At 38.5% G+C, this 20,589-nt stretch overlaps 1 protein-coding gene and 1 long non-coding RNA gene across 2 annotated transcripts in view; one reads left to right on the top strand and one right to left on the bottom strand.

Annotated features, from left to right (window-relative positions):
* Window positions 1-18,744, bottom strand: part of trpm1b (transient receptor potential cation channel, subfamily M, member 1b) — a 23,536-nt gene extending 4,792 nt beyond the window's left edge. Inside the window, exons 1-21 of the mRNA XM_039648016.2 lie at window positions 18,227-18,744; window positions 11,601-11,677; window positions 10,984-11,185; window positions 10,494-10,707; window positions 10,077-10,201; window positions 9,778-9,949; window positions 9,049-9,223; window positions 8,709-8,832; window positions 7,141-7,213; window positions 6,952-7,052; window positions 6,701-6,868; window positions 6,038-6,172; window positions 5,782-5,832; window positions 5,484-5,624; window positions 5,367-5,396; window positions 4,983-5,275; window positions 4,294-4,522; window positions 2,986-3,114; window positions 2,453-2,584; window positions 386-514; window positions 35-286 (exon numbers count right to left, since the gene is read on the bottom strand). Of these exons, the coding sequence (XP_039503950.2) occupies window positions 35-286; window positions 386-514; window positions 2,453-2,584; window positions 2,986-3,114; window positions 4,294-4,522; window positions 4,983-5,275; window positions 5,367-5,396; window positions 5,484-5,624; window positions 5,782-5,832; window positions 6,038-6,172; window positions 6,701-6,868; window positions 6,952-7,052; window positions 7,141-7,213; window positions 8,709-8,832; window positions 9,049-9,223; window positions 9,778-9,949; window positions 10,077-10,201; window positions 10,494-10,707; window positions 10,984-11,185; window positions 11,601-11,677; window positions 18,227-18,304 (3,030 nt within the window). The 5' untranslated portion in view covers window positions 18,305-18,744. The remainder of the gene's footprint in view (window positions 1-34; window positions 287-385; window positions 515-2,452; window positions 2,585-2,985; window positions 3,115-4,293; window positions 4,523-4,982; window positions 5,276-5,366; window positions 5,397-5,483; window positions 5,625-5,781; window positions 5,833-6,037; window positions 6,173-6,700; window positions 6,869-6,951; window positions 7,053-7,140; window positions 7,214-8,708; window positions 8,833-9,048; window positions 9,224-9,777; window positions 9,950-10,076; window positions 10,202-10,493; window positions 10,708-10,983; window positions 11,186-11,600; window positions 11,678-18,226) is intronic.
* On the top strand, window positions 1,045-10,504 carry LOC148965082 (uncharacterized). Its single transcript, XR_016150628.1, has 3 exons — window positions 1,045-1,306; window positions 1,475-1,657; window positions 10,110-10,504. It is a non-coding gene; the product is annotated as an uncharacterized LOC148965082 (long non-coding RNA).
* Window positions 18,745-20,589: the final 1,845 nt, after the last annotated feature.

Raw genomic sequence — 20,589 nt, forward strand, 5'->3', positions numbered from 1 at the left:
CGTATAACATCTTTAGTACAATGAATTACGTTACCATTTTCCCTATCATCATGACATAGGGTCCTAGGTACTTGTTGACCCCGAATATGTCCAGCACGCGGATATACCAGAAGATGATGTCCACGCAGTAAATCACACGACCGTAGCCCATGTAGGGTTCACTTTGTAGCCTAAGTAATACCCCAAATAAGAAAGTGGCGATGGCCACCATATCTGTGATGTTCCAGTACTCCTCCAACCACACGTTTATCTTTTGCTTGAGCTTGCCTGGTTCAGACATCAAGATCTGGAAGAGAGAGTACCAGAAATAGGCTACAAACTGATCTTAGTTGATTTAACTTGATTTCTAGAGCTGGTGATTTAAGGAGAGATATCACATCTTTACCTGTCTGACTTTCTCTAGCCCTAAAGTGATGATGTATGAAATGACGATCCACTCTTGTAAACATGGCCAACGCTCCATCTTCACCAGTACTATGTAATTGTACAGCATGAGATAGCCAAGGTAGGAAATCTGTACAATGCAAGGCAGTTTTGTGTTTCAGAAAAAAAAAAACCTTTTTATTTATGTAGCCCAGCTGGGATATAGAAATACAGACCACAAAGAGTTAATAAGTTTGGTTTTAAACTACTAATATTCACATGCTTTTAGGCACCATAACTTGCTTGCACTGAAATATCTGCATCTTTATTTTATTGTTTTCTGATTGGGTAAATTCCGACGGTGATTATTCATGAGGGGCGGGGTTTGGGAGATATGCGTTGTATTTGCAGCAATGCACGGTGCATAGACATATACACTAGACCTCACCTTGGATACGGCAGTTCATTAGAACGAATGCGTCAATAGAGCCGCCATCTTGAAACAGGGGAGCCCCTCCACTTTAATGCATCAGCGTCAATGCAATGTAGTAGACAGGTCTAACGCAAATAAAATCACCATAAATCATCATGAATGCGATTTTTCTTTTTTTTCTTTTTTAACATTCTTCCTAGTTCAGATTTCATCCGTGAACTTCATACGCTGCACAAAAGTCCGCCGCCATCAATGAATTGGAAGTAAAGGCAGAGATAGCAGCGTTACCTAGCTACTTTCTATGACAAGACCCCTGTTCCAAGATGGCGGCGGTTTTGACGCATGCTTAGAACCCCCAGGTGAGGTCTAGTGTATATGTCTATGTGCACGGTGAAAGTGAAACGAACTCGCAATCCGCTTATTTCCTGTAAAAATATGAGAAAGTACACCCAGTTATAATGGATGACCAATCGTTGTGCTTTTCTGGGATGCTTGTCTAATTGTTTGAAGGTACATTTTCCGTTTTTGTGTTTAATACGGTGGTTTCTGAGGAAAATGCTAATCGCGAGTAGCATTTAGCATACATTTTGTGACAGTTGTGCACATATTATATTCACCCGTTATGTTTGTGATTTATTTTATAAGTTACATGGACTGATTATAACATATTTTACACAGGAAACGGACAGTTGATTTTGTGGTTGTGTTATGGATCATCTCCTCGTCAGTGTGGAAAGATATTCTACAGTTTCTCTGATGATTCGTGGCGTCGAGGATTCTTCACTGCTCATAGCTGATTGAACTTGCAGCCTTCGTTTGCGACTGGACATCTCAGGTCGTGAGTACTACAAAGCACGTGCAGTAAGTTAGCCATTTTGTTTGCTTTAAAAGTGAAGCGGCCTTTGTGTTTTTGGCCACCACGCTCAAGCTACATCACAGGCCTACAGCGATTTATTTTAGTTTGAGACGGTGTGAATGAATGTGTGGGCCCACTTGATTTTTTGTCATTAAGGTTCAACAAAATTTTATTAATCTGATTTGGGTGTAAATTGAATTGAGGATTCATATTGGAATTGTTTCAATTATACTCTGCATATTATTTAACTGTTTCCTCCTAAACGCAACATATTTAATCACAATAATTGAACACTTTATTTTCATATTCTTTTATTTTTCACAGTAAATTGTATATAAGTACTCCATTCACATTTCTGTGTTTTCCCCCTGCAGTTTACACCATTCTTTGTGGGTTTAATCTGTGAATTAAAAAGCATCTTAGTAGGATAATTTGAAGTAAAGTAATAATTTACTACTAAGCGGAGGCACTGCCAAAGTAAGCTGTTGCAAAGTTTATTTAATTAAGTTGTCATAAAATAAACCAACACCTGCGTTATTTTATTATTATTATTTAGGACCGACCCAGAGCCCCATCTCGTGTTATATTTAATAAATTGGGTTAGCTACATTCAGTAGCATAATTAGCATCGGGACAAGGGGTTACATAATAATATATACACCATTTATTTTATTCCTTTAAAGAAAAATAATTTATTATGTATTTAAAAACATATACTACCCAATCTGTTTTGAGTATAAGCATCCTTGTGACCTTAGGACAAGCGGTTTGGAAAATGGATGAATGAATATTTTACTCACAGTATTGAACCAAAATTTGGTGAAAGGGGCATTGTAGAACTCAAAGATTTTTCTCCCAATTGGAATCTGCCTCATTTTCTTATCGCCTTCCTCCTCATCTCCTTTCTTAGAGGCTGCATCTGCATTGCCATCCTAGATATACATGAGGAATTTTCACAACATGTAGGATTCATAGAAACAGCAGTTTCTAAAATCGAAAACACTAAACCATGAAGGATTTGTTTTAATCAGACCAAACATAAGATTAAGTTGCCGTTTGATGCAGCATTAACCTCTTATCTAGAGTTCCCTGACTGCCTCCCTCCCTCTCTAGATTAACCATAATTACTCAGTTTGTAATAGATTGTAAAAGTATCTGCACACTATATGCTTTCTATTACTAATTTAACGTTTTCCTTTACTTTCTATCTACATCATGTGTGAATGACTGATGGGTTAAGCTCATATGTCAAGTCAAGTGCTTTCAGTTATGTACTCTACACTGAACTAATAGAGGAGGGGTTTGTTTGAATATAAGGTGTGGTGCAGTTTACCCGGCTGGATTTATCATGGTCCTTGGTGTTCTTGTCCTCATTATCCACAGTGACTTGATGAGACATGTCATCACCCAGACGGAAATCCAAAAGTAGTATAAAAGGTGGGAAAATGAGGTTGAGTATCACCTGGAAGAGTTGCAGAAGCAAAATGCACATTAAAATCAAGAAATAGCTTAATACCAATTATAAATGATACTTTATATTATATCAAACTTACAATTATTTTGGTGAGCATATGTTTATTTTACATTTTGTTTACTTTTATTTACATGACAAAATCAATCAAAAATGTTGTCACATCCAATCAGTGTGGCCGGGCTTTCTCTGTAAGCACCCTCACTGCATTCACAATAACATGGATAGGTTACATGATCTATTCTTAAATCTTACACCATTTTAGCATAATTAAAATACATACTGAGTGACTGAAACAATCTTTTTTTTAAATCATAGTATACACTGGTTTGTTTACTATGAGTTGACAATTTGAACATTGTTGTTTCCTTTCATTTATTTTGAAGATCTGAGGTCAATTAGCCAATCCATTGTAGCTTTCGGTTGACTAAGTCTATGATATTCACATTAAATTCTTTTTACATTAAATAAAGCACATAATCAGATCCTGAGATTATCATCTTCATGCTTTGTATGTTGTTCCAGCCACAACGGTGAAGAAATAGAGACGGTTTATAAAATAGGTTTGTCGCAAATCTCCGTTGTGGCTGGTTAGTACAAAAAACTCTGATTATCATGGAAAAGATACATTTTCTCATTATAAATATGGTTAGGACAGTGCATGCTTTGGGCTGTTTCAGAATTTGCATTGATTGGCTGAGCGATTGAGTGCACGCGCTGAGACGACAGAGGTATGCATCAACTCGTCTTAGTTAAGTGAATAACGTTTAATTTGAAAAAACGGTGGAGTATCCCTTTAAGTCTCTGCATGATCTGTGGACTCTGCCCATTATTTTAGTATGGTGGACTTTTGTCCACATTTCGTTTAGATTTAATATGATAACTTGGGAATGTTGTTGTATGGCCAGAATGAGTCATGCCATACCCTGGGTTTTTGTGAGTTTTTGTTAGACATGCTGCTGTTGCTGTATATTATAGCATGAATTACCCATAGCATATCTATACAGGTGGAGCTGGGGATGGTGGAGGGTTTTTGAAAGCATGCTGCAACTGCTACAGCTGGCCAAGTATTTGAAGTTTGAGCAGCAAGCTCATTGGCTACTGATAAAGCAGGAACCAATCAGCTGTTCATTAGCCAATCATTGAAATGTCTCAAAGACAATTCCTCACCTTCAGCCCTGGGTTTTTACCCATCCTCAGGCTGCCCATCCACATGTCAGTGAGGAGCATCTGGCAGCAGGTGTGGGCTATGAAGTCTCTGTGCTTGGCAGCCACTGCCAGCTTCAGACAGGTGGAGTTACTCCAGTTCTTTAACTCGTAAGTCAACAGTTTCATGGCTAGCTGTTCATCATGTTTGTAGGACTGATCCAGCAACTCATAGGCCAAGGTTCCAAACTCCCTAAAATTGGCAGAAGAATAATTTTACAGTGTAGAAATACGATTTTTCAGTATTTAAGTGACAAATACACTTGTTTTGATTCACTATAACACTGTAAAACAGTTTAGGAAAAATAACACTTGGCAGTCGCTCTTGCATGCCCATTGTCAACATAGTAGTGAACCCTACCAATGCATTCTCATCCCAAGGCGTCATATATGACGCTTTTGCCAAAGCGACATCCAATGCACATGGCACCCTTTACTGTCAATATAACATGCACAGAGTATTGGTAGGTTTGGGGTAGGGTTAGGGTTAGACCACTAGGAGGCGCCTTCTGGCCCATATATACCTGCATCTCATATTGACGCTAAAGGGTGCCATGTGCGTTGGATGTCTACCCTTTGGCAAAAGCATCGTATATGACGCCTTGGGATGAGAACGGGCTGACCCTACTTGAATGGACTTTGCATTAACTCACTTGGAGTTGTTATCGAGGTCTTGAGATATGTCATCCACCATCTCACTCTGAGACGACTCGTGAGCCATAGCTTTGAGGAGCTTACAGGCCACCAAAGCTTTAGCCATAGCCTCCTCGCCCCTCTGCCACAGAAACAGAGACATCTTCTGCCGTTTCATGAGCACTGCCCAGACCATCAGCTCATGAAACGGGTAATGGAAGCGACAGACCTCTGGGTCATCCACGTCAATGTCCTCTTCCTCTTCTTTCTTCTTCTTTTGCTTCTTCTTGCCTTTTGACCTGGGCTCATCATCCTAATGAGGTGAGCAGGATATTTATATTAATAATGATATTGTGGGATCGGTCAGAGAATATAATTAAAAGAAGGTAAAATATTTGACGTACCTCCATTCCAAGCAGCTTCAAGGCTTTAGGCTACAAATAAAGGGACATTACATTATTTAGACTGTTTTTTGTACATGATTGAAACATTTACTAATTTTATTAACCTCTACGTCTCACCCTCTTCAGTCCATAAAGATTGTTGTAAAGAGCTCTGAAGTTTTTCCTTGTGTAGTTACAGCGATAGGCTCCACCCATGAGGTACTCCACTACCAGTCCAATGTCAATCAATGTGATTTGGTAATCTGGTGGGAGATTCCCCTTTAAAATCAAAAGAACAAATGTTATTTCTCCTGAGATCTTTGTCATATTAAGTACTGAAAATACATGCACAACATATTATATTTGAACACTTTCTTCAAAAAACCTAAGCAGTCGAGTTGAATTAATGAGAATATTAAATTCAAGTCAGCTTTACCTTTTTAACGTCTCTTACTACAATATGTAGAGTGTTGGCAGGACCAAGTTTCTGATAAAAACAAACAAACAAAAACAAAACACACACACACTGAAGCCAAGAGATCGTGTATGATTGAGTAATAATATGAGAAATATTAAAAAATATGACAGCAGGGCTTGTATTTTTTCCTCCCAGTGGATTAATGAATTGCTCTCATCCTCTATTGTGCTTCCTTTGTGATAAGCTCCGAAATGATAATGGTTACGGTGCTTACAGTGTTGTATAACTCCTCTAATCGAGGGATGGTTAGAAAATGGTGAATGTTTACACCGTTTTCTATCAGGAGCTTGACGAAATCCACTCTGTCCAGAACCAAAGCATCCATCATGGCCTGCTCGAGGGAGTTCACCTGAAGAGGGCAACAGTGAGCAAAAATTTACAGTGAGGAAGATGTATGTCTTTATGTACGATCTACATAAAGCTAAGTACATCGTGTATGTGAGATTATCTAGTTTGGTAATGGTGGACTATAAACCCTGTTCCAAATGTCTCACTTAAGGACCAGTGATTACCGCTGCAGATAGTGTATGACAAAATAATGGCAAGAAAAAATGTCTATTAAGCAAGCTGCATGAACAAATTACTCTTATAAACCACATCTGTTTAGTGATTCAAAAACCTACAGTACAAACAGTGAAGTCTGATTCACAATCAAATGACTCTGCTTATGAGCTGGTTTATTCAATGAATTGGTAACAGTAGTAGACGAAAAACTATATGTGACAAAAGTGGTATGTCCAAATTCACAGTACTGATAAAAGAGTAGGCAAAAAAGTACCTGGTGTGACGTTTTACTTCCAGCGAGATTCTAGTGTGTGTGCATATTATACTGTACAAAATACTTTAATGATGGTGTAGAGGGACCATAGTGTCTTACCCAGTTGAGTAGTTCTAACTTTCTGGGGTCAGTTTCCTCTGGTGGTTCTGGTTTGGCTTTGCCCTTGCCCTTTTTTCCTCTGGCCTTTCCTTTGTTACGGTCCTTTGCTGCTTTCTGCTTTTCTTTTGGTGCTGTGCTGGTGGAGATGCTAGCAAGGGCGCTCGCCGGCTATGAAAACACATTTTAAAGTCTCTGAGAAATAATTGTCTCATTTCTTGGGTATGTTTTGAAAAGTCACATATTTCACTCACTGGTAGGTTGTGCCCATACACAAAGATTTGGTTGCGTGCTATGTCAACTCTATTCCAAGCCAGAGCCAAGCTCAGCTGATCTGGAGCTGATGCATTTGTTCCTGAATTACAATGAACACATTTGAGCTCATGTTTAACCATGGACCAAAATTGTGGTTAAATTTTTGAAGGTCTGCTTTCTCACAATACCTTTCAGTAGTGCTGTGAGGATAGCCATTTCAATGTCGTCTTGTCCCTCAGCGCCCATTCGAAAGACGGTTATCTACACATAACAAGTTAAATAGGGCAGCAAAACTAACATTTGACACTTTTTAATACCTTTATTTAGGGCAAGGATGTCAGCTCATTCAGAATTACGGACTCTCTGGTCTGTGTTCATGGATGAATGTATTAAGTATTAACTCTGCATAACTTCATAGCTCTCAAATTAAGTAATAATGCTTTCCTTGTTTAAGATGTCTGGTATCAAATGCAATTACCTCGGAGCTGCAGTCACATGCACGGTAATATTACATGTAATCACGTTGACGTGAATGAGTGAGCATATTTCAAGTGTTAGCATTCATTGCTAATTAGAAACTTACGGTTGAGTCTGCTGTTAGATAATTATCTCATGGCTACAATGGATTGCAACAACTAATCCTAAGCACTTAATATTTTGAAAATGGATGTATTTCATGTTAAATATCTCTGTTTAAGTAAACCATTTTTTACACAAATGGCTCGGGGATGCATTAGCATGCTCATTTTCATACTAGCATCGGCTAAGCTATCAATGGTCACTTTTAATAGTGTGCTTTTAGTGTAATTTTTATGTACATTTATGTTCCTAATATCCATATAAACCAAAGGTTTTATGTATGTACATGGACTTGAGCTCTTAACATACATTAGCATCTCATTTTATGTAAAACACTGTTGTGGAAGCCATTAGCCTATATAATGCCACACAACATGATGTGATATCACTGTAATAAGCAGGAGATGTACAGTGTGGATTAGAGAGAAATGGATCCTCCCTCCCTCCCCTCGTATTCAGGAACAGGGTGAATGAGAGTAGCTGGTAAGCAAGAACAGGTGGCACTACGCTGATCCTTGTCCAGATGTATAGAGCTACAGATTATCTTCTGTCCTGAGGCAGTATTACTAAATACTTAACACATCACTTTAGCACAGTTAAAGCTGCAGCAGCACAAATATTACCATTAGCCAAGCTGACTGGGTCACCCTGTATGTGAACGTATAGGTAAAACTGGTGATCATGTAGTCCGTTCTAACTAATGGAGTCAGAAAGCACGTCTTTTCTACCAGATAATGTTATGATTGCATGCTTGTCATCTGTTAAATCACAACGGTCTCATATGTGAAGCGCTTCTGATAAGAGTGTCTGCTTAATACTTTACAAGTAAGGGTGTGATGTGATGATGTGATGTACCTGTTTAATACAACTAGGGAGCAGATGTAGATGAATGAGACAGACACGTGAATAAAAAACATGACAAAATAAATAATGAATGGGAATGTTTATTGATGAAAGTTTGCACAAAATATAAAAAGCTGGTCTCCCAGCCCGGCCAAACTGGTCTCTCAAGAACAAGCTGAAAAGCCAATCTAAAACCACAAAACCTGACCAAACTGAGAGACCACCTAAGAACAGTTTTTTTTTTTTTTTCATCAAATGAAAATGAATGTGGTTTTGTTTTAATGAATATTGGTCCACATATGTTACATGACCTTACGCCATTGTAAATACTTACCAACTCCCTCTTCTTCATGCATTCAATGACCATTAAAAGAATCTGCCCCGACTGCATTTTGTTGTAGTTAAAGGTTTTCTGGATGGTGACCAGCAGTTGCTCTTTTGCGTCCTCGTTTACCAGTCTGAAAATACCGTTTTGATAATGATAAGGATTTTGTTCAGGTTGCTGGTGATTATTGGAACATAAACCCCTAAAGGCCAATCGGGAAAGGGGTCTGATCTTGATTACATCTATGCATCAATTAAATAAATAAAAAATCATGAAATTTTGCGACTGCCAAATCAGAATCAAGTAATGTATTCCAGAGATATGTTTAATAATGATTATTAATACTCACCCTTCAATCTCGGAGTATTTGTGGGCGAAGGAAATAATATCAGAGGCTCGACCACTGCCATCACAAACCACTACAGGCACAGGCGGTTCCTCACGCAGGCTTTCCAGGACGATGGAGATGACATTGGGACCCCCCTCCACAATCAGACACACCACTGGCACACCCTGGCCCAATCCTAACATGCGTACACACAAAAAAGCAATTCACTTACCTAAATGTTTTGATTTTCTCAGTACAGGGATTGTGCACATATCAATATAATACTATTACAAAACATTAGCCTGAATGTTTGAGCCTTTTGGGTGTTGTTTTTTAAATCTTACTTTCAATTACTCCAAATGCATGCACATAAAAAAATATAAAAGCCCTTTTGTGATTAACATGTCGGATATTTGGCGAGTACAATCATTTTAATTTGCTGCTCCCGGGTCTGCCGATGTTGATGTGAGTGGTGACAGCTGAGCCTCCCTTTGCTGTCCCTGCCTTATCACAAGCTCCAGGCATAGGATGACAAAGGGAAACCCACAGGTCACAGACAGCAAAGCCTTGATCTAACCTGTAATGGCAAGGAGCATATCTCCATTGATCCCTGACCCCATCACTGATAGTCAGGCGGATATGTCTTGTGTCATTCAAGCCCTTAGCGACCTTTCAGATGCACTCTCTTAGGAGATCAGAGCTACATTAGACCTAAAAGCAGATAAGATTCGCTGATGCTACTGCACTTACGCGTGTTAATCTTCTGGAGTGAAATGTGTTTCTCCAACTGCCTGCGTAGTTTGACCTCCGCCCCGTATTTCCCACATGTGCCATTATCGGATAGTATGAAGTGCGAGTGGCTATTATTGAGAACGGCAAGTTTGCTCAGAGGGTTGGAGATGGCCTGGTACGGTTTGTTCACCTGAAGAGGAACAAAACATTGCGGATGTCAGTAGACAAGTATGAAGCTTCTACTATAAGTTGATGTAGCATAACATGTTTATGAGTACCATCATGATTTGTATTATATACCGATAGATCATGCTTACATCTTTTCCAATTAAATCCTCTTTGCTCTCCAGGATTCCCCATGGAGCGATGCCTATTGCGCAGACCTTCCACCTGGATTTTGAAGAGTGGTCCTTCAAAGCATCTCCAACGTGCCGGATTACTCCTACATTGTGAGAGTAACATAAAACAAATTAAGGAAACTCTCTTAAGCACATCTGATATCAAATAAATCACATATCCCTAAGAAAACCAGATTGAAGATGGATCCAAATGTTGGATGATTCGTACTTGGTAGACCAGGATCCTGCCATGCAGAGTTCATCTCTATCCCTAATTAAACACACCTACTTTGATTTTCTAGTAATCCTGAAAGAATTTGTTTAGATTTTCAGGTGTGTTTGACAGGGGATGGAGCTAACCTCTGCTTGTCCCTGTTGTAGAACATAAATACCCACCGGTGCTTACTCCACCAGTGAAGATCCATGCTCCGGTAGTCACAGCAGCCTTGATCAGGCCTTTCCCAAAGACTTGCTTTAGTTTGGGCTGCAGGTCAAAGTTCTGGAGACCACCGTGAACTGATATGAGCAGCGTGGGCAACTCCAGCTGCCATTCCTTCACCATGAGATGCAGCAAGCTGTCCGGCTTAGTATCATGCGACACCCGGATATACTGTAGGAAAGATTACATTTTAAGATTAAAGGGAAATTTATCTGCCAGTCTTGTTTATTTTCAAACTACGTGAGCAGGTTCATTCATCTTTTCCTGCAATTATACAACCACAAAAGTGGTTTGGTTGGTTATTTAGACTTAACTCTAATGGGGGATTTATTGAGAGTGAGCTTGTTTATTGCCATGCACTCACAGGTTGTTGTGGAAATTGAAATACTAAGTGCAAAGTAGTGCAACTAGTAAGTGAATTCACCCAATAATGATCAGAATAGATACCATGGCTTTGTTGACAAATCCTCCTCCTTGAAATTCAATGGTGCCATAAGCGTCAGTAGGGGTGGTTTGGGTGTGTCTGACCACAGACCATTTTTCTTGAGGAGGGTCCACTTGCACAAGATGGTTTTCTTCTGATGGCTTGTTGGTGACGGCGCCCACTGCAGTGGCCGTGTGTTGAGTCACTAGATACCCACAGGCGCACCTGAGGAAAATCACAGCAGAAGTAATGTTGGAGGTTTGTTTTGTTGTATGCAACAAGATGTGGCTCAATTAGCTGACATTTCATCATTGAAATAATTTGGTTGGAGGGTACTGTCTATTCTTTCTACGCATTTAGACCACCTATCAGGGCTGTGTCTAAACCGTGGTTGGTGTTGGTACACGCATCAGCGCACATCCTGGCATCCCTCCACTTACAGGAAGTGTGGTGGACTGAACAACACAGAGCCCTTCAGATTCAGCCCTAAAGCATGCCCACACAGTGATCTGTAAAAGGGCTTATGATGTCACACAATCACCCCTCATTACATAAGAGTCTAAAAAGCCTCAAAAAAAAAAATGAGTCGTAGAGGTAATTTGTCTTGCACAATATGTAGTTTGCGTGTTCTTTAGCTCACCGGGTTGGATCCTTGGCTGGAAATATATGGATACATTCTCTTTTGTGAAATGTTCTCTCAATCCAAGCTCTCTGGCACTAGGAAACAGTGAAGAAAAAGTACATATGGTGTAAAATTATCTGAAAATATACGTTAATGTTTCACAATTCAGATTATTAAAATAAAATAATAAAATAAAACAAAACCTTTCTGACCCTCAGAGAAGGCAGTAAATAAAGTGGAAGAGTCTTCGTATATAGGTTTTAACGTTTCATAATTCACATTATAATGAAATCAAAATAAAATAAACAGTAGTTTACACTTGTATAGCAATTATACAAGCACAAACCTTAACATTACACATATGCAGTATTTAATGTACCATCCATTTTTACCATCAGACCTCATATTTCAACATCAATTACAGTAAGAACTGCTTTTAGTCCCTTGAGTTTGAATGAAGTAAATCCTCTTTACAATGATAATCCTTACCAAAGTATGAGTGGTACAGTACGTGCAAGCGTAGATATACAGAAAATGTCGAAGAGAAAATATGTACATGGCAAATGCATAAAACTATGGGCACTTATTGTGAAATGCATTTGTTCACCGTTATCACAGATGAAAGTGCTTTTAGTAATATACACAGATAATGCTGGTCATTTTCAGTTCCCATGGTTATAATACTGTAAATCAACTATTGCTTGTGGTCAGTGTGTATAGATATAGCTGAATGAAAGACCATCCAGAGAGTCTAGGCTGTGGCCTGTTTTGCTTGCAATTATTAGTGCATAGCAAATTAGAGTTTAAACCCCTTTCCAGACCAGAGATATTCATCTCTTTTTTTTTTTCAGTGCCATGGAAACCCACCAACATTTTTAGCTTTTGCAAAAGGCTGTGCCAGCTTTGTGATTGTCCTCTTGCTCTGGACAAAAATAACCTTTGGTTCAAAGCAATATCTGTCTGGGCTTTTGTTGTTGGTTCAGCCCTAATTAAGACGAAAGCTTGAGGCAAATCTCCTCCGAAAAATCAGTCACAGGGCAGAAGCCAAAATAAGAAAAGTGTTAGAAATGTTAGAAACCCACCAAATGACTTTCCATTGCACAATTAAAACTGTAAAGCAATGAAAACTTACATGTTAATAACGTTTTTTTGTTTTTTTTGAAATTGCTCATTGCTGTTGCAGGGAGAAAACACAAGAAAATATTGGTAAATTATTCTCAAGTTTTATATTTCAATACTACGATCATGTAAACCCAGTTCTGATCATTCCTATCCTATCCTTTGAGTAGCATCAGTAGACCATGGATCCATGGGTTCCTTCGGTTCACCTAGCATTAGCTTGCAGGGGTCCTACCTGTGGAGCCTCTATTCGACGTTAAGAGGGTGCCAACGGGAAACTTTCTGCATCTGTGTCCCTCCTGGAGCTCTGCTGGCGAGGGGTGCGCTTTCCCTGAGCACCAGCGCTCAATGAATCCCACAAGACATGAAACTTCATCACTTTATGAGGGGCTGTTCATATGATGAGCATGTGAGCAGGCTCTTTGTTCGGGGCACGTCCCATGACTCCAGTTCAAGGTAATCCTTTTGGGAGTCCCATGACCCCTCTCTCCTTGCCCACAGGGTATTTTCATCCCTCACTGGAGCAAAGCACAACAAATCTTCTTTGATAGCTTTACAACCCCCACGAAACACAGTCCTTAAGCTCAGAAAACCTTTTGCGATGGCTTTTCTACCCCAAACACTCTTCACAACTTGATGAGAGTCAGGTTTGTATCTAGAAATGGACAGGAATGGGAACTCACCAAAGCCTTTCATTTGAAAGTGTCACCCTCCTCCGACCACTTTGATTTCAAGCCCAATTTGCATAATTGAGAGAATTGGGCATTCTTTTGAAAAGAGGCCTAGTTAAGACATGACAGGACTCCAGTTGGGGGCAAGGTCATCCAACACTAATTGTTGTTAATCTCTATTTTCACCAACCATATTGTGGAGGGAAAATGGTTCTGACGGACTAACAATCATGTCTAAGCATTGATGACTCGACTGACTTTATTCTTTTAGGGAATAGTGAGGAACACTACTCAGTAGATGTTTCATCTGTTGATTTAAGAGGATCCAATTCTTGTGAAAAAATAATAGTACTTTGTGAAATAAACTAGTGGTTTGGTTTTATGTAGTTGATAAAAGAATATCAGTAAATCATTCTAAGGTGGTTTTGGCTGGTCTCCCAACCTGGTTAAGCCGGAGTTTATCTGGTATAGTAGCATGGCCAGCTTAAAATGCCCTCAAAACAGACCAGTCTGACCAATTTGGCCATGCAGGCAGATGGTTACATATATTATATTATTCAGCGGGGTTGCTTGGTCAACCATTGCAAACATGGGGAGATTATACCCAAAATTAAGATGTCCATTTAGCCCTTCATGGGTCAAACAGAAGTGCTGAGATCATTGGTTTAAAGTGATTTTTCAATGGGGGTATTTTCATCTAACTCTTTCAGCATTCTGATAGTGTCCTCAAAACGCACGTGGACTACTGGTAATTAAAGCCCTTGAAGACAAAAGGCTCTTGCCACTGCAGTAGTTCAGCCAGTATGACGCACTTATTTCGGCTTGTTTAAACTCATTATCCACAGCAATTAAAACTGAAATCTGCTGAGCGCTCATCAGCTTTGTTAGAGTTTTCTTCAGAAAGCGGACAAAAGCTCTCTGGAAGGAAAAAACAGATTTTCTTGCTCAAATTAACAAGGCATATAGCAAACCTGGCAACAATCAACACCATTGAGTCTTTCCACATAGTCAGACATCTCGCACATTGTTGCTTAACTAAAAAGGCGTTTGTTCGTAAATAGGATTGCAGCTGCGATTTGTGAGAGCTGAAAAGGGGAAATCAGATTAAAAGTTTATGCAAAACTTTCTCACAGTTTGTGATCAAGTCTGCATTTTCACATTGTAAAGACAAAACCCCCAAAGACATGGTAAATAAATACATACTTTCTAAAATTTGATATAGCATAGCCTGTTAACACACTTCATGCATTGTTTGAGTTTCTTCAACACCAGACACTGAGGATCACATGAGAGGGCAACAGTCCTGTGACCCATTCCTTAGAACTAATGAGCAGTGTGGGATTTGATTTGTGCTCACAGTTCAACTCGCAACTTTGTAAAAAAAAAAAATCTATCTATCTTGTATATTTGATTGTGAGCATCTAGCAAGAGAAAGACACATATCTTTGAACACTGTGTGAGTTTTAAATTGTGTGCCCTAAATCCTATTTGAAACCTACAGTAGAACTTTCTCAGTCTTTGTGGATTTGTGGGGTTCCCCAAGGTTCTATCCTTGCCCCGATTTTGTTTTCTCTATACATGCAAATCGATGTGCGTTTTACACAAAATGACATCCATGGCTTGAGTGCTTTAATTTCTTTTTTGTTTTGTCGGGTATTAAACCATGGATATCACCAAATTCCTTACATCTCAAGGAGAGTAAGAAAAACGCAAAACCTCTCTTTGCGAAGGCTTATAATTGTGTTTGTTGCATTTTACTTTCATACTGTTGTACATATTATACACAATGGTCATCTACTGTTGTTTTTATTGTGCTTTATAAGTCATTAGAGATTGAGATAATGCTCGTAAAGAACTTTTTTTCGTTATTTTAAGGTGAAAAACGATCTGTTTTTTTGTTTACTATAATTTGTTCTGATGGTTCAATGCAGTATTATTGAGGTTATACCAAGTTTGAAGACAATTGTCTGTAGAGCTCTGGGCAAGTTTAACATGCTTAACCTTTTTAAAACAGTACTTTTCCTCTCTTACTCTGCCTCTAAAAAGACTCATTGTCTCTGTGGATTCGAAAATCCAGTTAGCCATCATCACATGAGACCAACATGTCACTGATTAGCCTTGAGATTTCTTAGTCATAAGACCCATTTTTTAGACAACTATGTTTGTGTGAGTGTTTTTCTCTGTCTGGGAGGGGGCGGAAGTAGCCTGTTAATACCAAACTCTGCTACTTCGAATTGCTTCGTAAACAGAGTCTGTCATGGCATAATTGAAAAGTGTTTTCTTTCTCGTAGGGGGGCGCTTGTCTTAAGTATAAAATCATTGGTCACCCGTAAGCCAATCACGTGTTATTCGCCAGCTCAGCCACATCGAACTTCACTGTAAACGCATTTAAAATGCGAAAACAAAACCATCGAGAGAAATACCGGTGTGAACATGGTTGACCGAGTATTGCTGCCTCCTTAACCTGATCCTCCATGAGTGCAACCAAGGGGGGACACAATCACAACTATCGCCTTGCTGGCCTTTGGCCTCCCCAGTTTCTCGCTGATGATCGGTAAAAGTTGATAAATTAAACTTTTCTTCTTTTTTGTTCGGGCTTCAGTTTGCAGATGCCTGGAATATTCTCCACAACAGTGTCTCCATATCCGCGGTCGTTTTCGATTTCCCTAACCTAAAATACAATCTTAAACTCGGTGCGTAGCGTCTACGTCACGGCTCTCAGCCCAACCTATGTTCGTTGATTGGCCGACTGTTTTCAGGCTGGAGGAAAACTGAGAGACATGTCGAATGTCGATGTCTCAGACTGAGTACAGAACTGTGAACTGAAATTGAGCGGAAGTACGAAGTCTGACGTAGTCAGGCTAGGGGGGAAGGGACAGGCTGAAAAGAGAAATTATTGTGAATTTTTGGAGGATGGATGGAAATGTCAAAGGAAGTGTTTAAATAACCATATCCTTAAAACGCTCTGTTGTCTATTTGCAGGTGCTGTCATCTTTTCCCAATTATTGTAGTTACTTTTCTTCGTCACACATTCACAGAAATTTGATTTATGTATTCTGACTCATTTACCCTCTACTGGAAGATTTTACTTTGACTACTCCTACATGAATAGTTTTACATGAGTCCAAAATGTGCCTCTTGGCATTGGCACGAGAGTCTACCACTGTAAAGATATATTCGTGTATTTTCGGTGTTAATCACATGACATTGGACATTTGAAAGTAGGGAGTTAAAGTGCTTAATCTTGTCTAGATGCTGGTGCTCATACTTGGCATTATGGGGGATTAGAGGCAGCAGAGGAGCATCAAACCACAGAGGTGCCGCTCATTCTGGTGCTTGCTGGAGAAAGTTGCGTTGCTTGTTCGGGCTTAGTGCCCTTTTGGTTTCTCTTGTGATCGTTAAGATTAGGATTTGGATTAGTAAGAGATTTAAAAGATGCAAATCTGTTTTATATAATGTATCCATCTCTAACTTCATGTTTCGCAACATAGCAACAAGTTAAATTCGCTTTTTAGCTTCATGGGAGCAGCCGTGGTTAGTGGTGCAACTGTAAAGATAATCAGCAAGTTTTAAAGAGGGAAATCAGTTTTTTTAAATTTACAAATAATTTTTTCACATATCCCTTTGCATATAATTTGATATTATATTATAAAATTATTATACTTTTTTATAGGTGCCTTACATGACACTCAAGTACACCTCACAAACACAATAAAACATTAAACAACAAATAATCATTATTAGAGACTGGAAGCATCAAAGAAATCACATAAAAGCCTGCCTAAAAAGATGTATCTTAAGGCAAGATTTAAAAACAAAAGACTTTCATTGTTTCACGCATCCTGTGGCAACAAGGAGAACAAGAGTGAGTGGAAAAGATGATCTTAAAGTAAAAGTTCAGATAAGTATAAAGGGGCAAAATTACTGAGTTCCTTGTAAGAAAGAAGAATGATTTTAAAATCAATGCAATATTTAACCAGGAACCAATGCAAGTGTTGTAATATGGGAGTAATGTGTTCACTGCAAATAATACGAGCAGTTGAATTTCCACTATGGAGTTTGTAGAGAAGCTTTGAAGACAGGCCATTAAAAAAAGAGAGTGTTACAGTAATCAATACGGGAAGTGACTAAAGCATGAACAAGCGCAGTGCTCTTTAGTGAGAGAGCCGGATGAAGTCAATTAATATAACGTATGTGGAAATATGCAAAGCTAATGACACTGTTTACAGTATGTGCTTTGAATGATAAAGTACTGTCAAACATGACACCAAAACTTTTAACCTGTTTAGAAACAGATACTGGCAAATTATCAATATTCAAAGGGGAAAATTTCAATTTGGCCAAATCAGTTTTACTGCTGTTAAGTTTAACAAGATTTTATGTAAACCTCTCTCTAATCTCAGCTATACAATCTGAGATGAAAGGTAAAGTTGGGTATTGGCATAGTAGTGGAACTGAATACCAAATTTCCTAAAATATTAACAAGGGGTAGAAGATCAATAAATAAAAGAGGACCCAAAACAGAACCCTGTGGAACACCATTCTTGACGTAAGAGGGGTTTGACCTAAACTGCTTCAACTGTACAAATGGAGTATGAATATATTGTGATAATAGTCTACCAAGCCTCACTAACAATTCAAAAACAAGTTAAGAAGCATATGCACAGAAATATTGACAAGCAGAATGATTCTACACCTAAGTCATGAAAAGAATTGCTGTGAATACCTGGTTCAGTACCTAAAGTTCACTCATAAAGAAAAACCTACTTTCAGTCTTTTCAATCACCTCTAGATAATTAAATCATATAATAGGAAACAGCCCTAAACATCCCTAAAACCAGTGGACACTCTTACCTTCTGTGACCCTGATGGTGTGCGTTTGATGGAGGCCCGTGTGATGGTTCCACTGGGTCTCCTGCCGCTCCTCTCCATGTGTCCGGTTCACGCTGCACCTCAAAGACTCATGAGCGCGTCGGACCCTCTAAGACCCTCTTTTGCTCTGTTTATAAAGCGGTCCCAGCACTAACAGTGTAAAAGCTCATCTTCTGATGTTCACTCTTTGCGTTCTCCCACCCTTAGGATCCAGATGAGGATAAAACATCTCTCGATGACACGCTTGACACACAGACCCCGTTTCCTCCGCTTGACAGCCTGTAATCAGGATTAATGCAGCCAGCTCTTGGGAGCTTGCGACTTTAATGGGGGAGAGATTTAATAAATGGTTATTGAAGGTAAATCTACTTTGGGACACTGTGGCCCAAAAAGGTTTTGAAGAACTTTGTGAGGATATGTCTCCTGGACTGAAGACTTGAGTTGCGAGAAGATTACAGGTACACTACCTGTGATATGTCAGAATGACTGTGATGAGAAAGTCTGTGAGGATGGAAAGGTTCGCAATCCGTATAACAATATTTCCCTGCTTAGATCATGATGATCTTATCACAAATGTCCTGGTATTTTTTTGCCGTTGTTAAAGTTAAGTGAACCATCCTAAATAGTCCAATACAAAAGTCTTTATTTAAAATAAATAAATGTGAAATTAATATCATTTTCTAAATACATGCACATAGAACTAAGAGTCAATCAAATGAAACCTGAAACAAATGCGCACCTTACAAACCTTTCAAATAAATTACATTGAGAGGAACCTTTCTGTAATGCAGTGTGAACATTTGAAAACGTAAAATAGAATACTGCCCCCTTGTGCTTATTGTCATTATTGTATGCGTTTTCAGGCTTTTTATTAAAGTGTCCATATTACACACACTTTATATTAATTACTAATGTACAAACAATAACCTGTATTGTTATACATAATGTTGTATCGATTACCCTAAATCTCGCTTCACTTTAAAATGCTCCTCCTTTTCTTTTGACCAATCGTGGCTGCCCAGAACAAATATACATCAGAATGCATATTAGAATATTTATATAATACGAGTTTATAAAATGCCTCATCTAATGCATAAAAAGCCAGAATTATGAAGGTCAAATATGGAAACTTGTTAGAAATAAACAAGTTTCTAATGTTACATAATAGCAGTGATTTGTTGATAGCTTGATTTTGTATTATTTGTGAGGCTTACTAAAATGACAATATCATAATTAATATGAAAATCAATCCAAAAAATGGCCTTATGCACGAGGGGATTTAAAACAAGCCAGGACAAACACTGATATGTTTACAGGCTAAAATGAAAATATATCGACTAATTCCTCCAACACTTGATTAAATGCCACAGATGAGTACATTTGCTAATTGAATCTTGGATATAGGCCTACAATAATCTCACAACAATAAAATCTGAAGTGCCTAAAGATGAGCCATAGCAGTCATTCTAGCTCTTACCTGTCCTGAATTCCGTGAACTTCACGTCAGATTATATTGAGGTGTAAACAATCAAAGTTCTCCTCAAACAGAAGTGCCTTCCCTCCATGAAACAATACTCAAAGTGTCTCCATTGCTTTAAGAACAGATAATGCATAATTTCTCTTCGTAAGCAGACACAAATGAGCTTTATGGGCGCAGATGGCTCAGGCGCACATTCTAATTCCCTACAACTCCTGAGCCTGTTGTGCTCACCAGAGCTCTCCAAAAACATTGTATATACATCCAATATAGAGAATGTAGTTGCTAAAACAAAACTATATGAGTTTTTAACATGATAAATGTAAAAATGCATGTTGCCCCTGCTCAGGGTTGTAATTTGAAACAGCAAACGTGCTTACTCTACACCTTTGACCCGTCCTGAAAAAATAAATATTAGAATGCTTGTATTTATTTGATTTAACATGTGAAGACAAATCACATGATCTTCCTCTGAGGAATGTGCTGAAACCAAATCCATTCCCGTTATCTGGATTTCCATACACTTACATTGACCAAAGACCTTAATTGACAATGCAGGATTAAAAACTGGTGCTGGTAGGGACACATCCAAGCCCAATTTCACATCCAGAATGAGTTATTTTATATAAAGCTAATGTACAAGATTGCTTTATTTTAGAAACAGTACCAGACAGACACTGTAAAGTATAATAAAATCATTTTGTAAATATTAAATATATATTAAATACTTTTGATATATATATATATATATATATATATATATATATATATATATATATATATATATATATGAAGAGTTCAGATGCAAAAGCCTCTAAATGCCTTTTGAAATTTTCTTCTTTAATGATGATTTTTATCAAACTTGTAT

The sequence above is a fragment of the Pimephales promelas genome, chromosome 25 (genome assembly GCF_988280905.1).
Source record: "Pimephales promelas chromosome 25, fPimPro1.hap1.1, whole genome shotgun sequence".
NCBI lineage: Eukaryota > Metazoa > Chordata > Actinopteri > Cypriniformes > Leuciscidae > Pimephales > Pimephales promelas.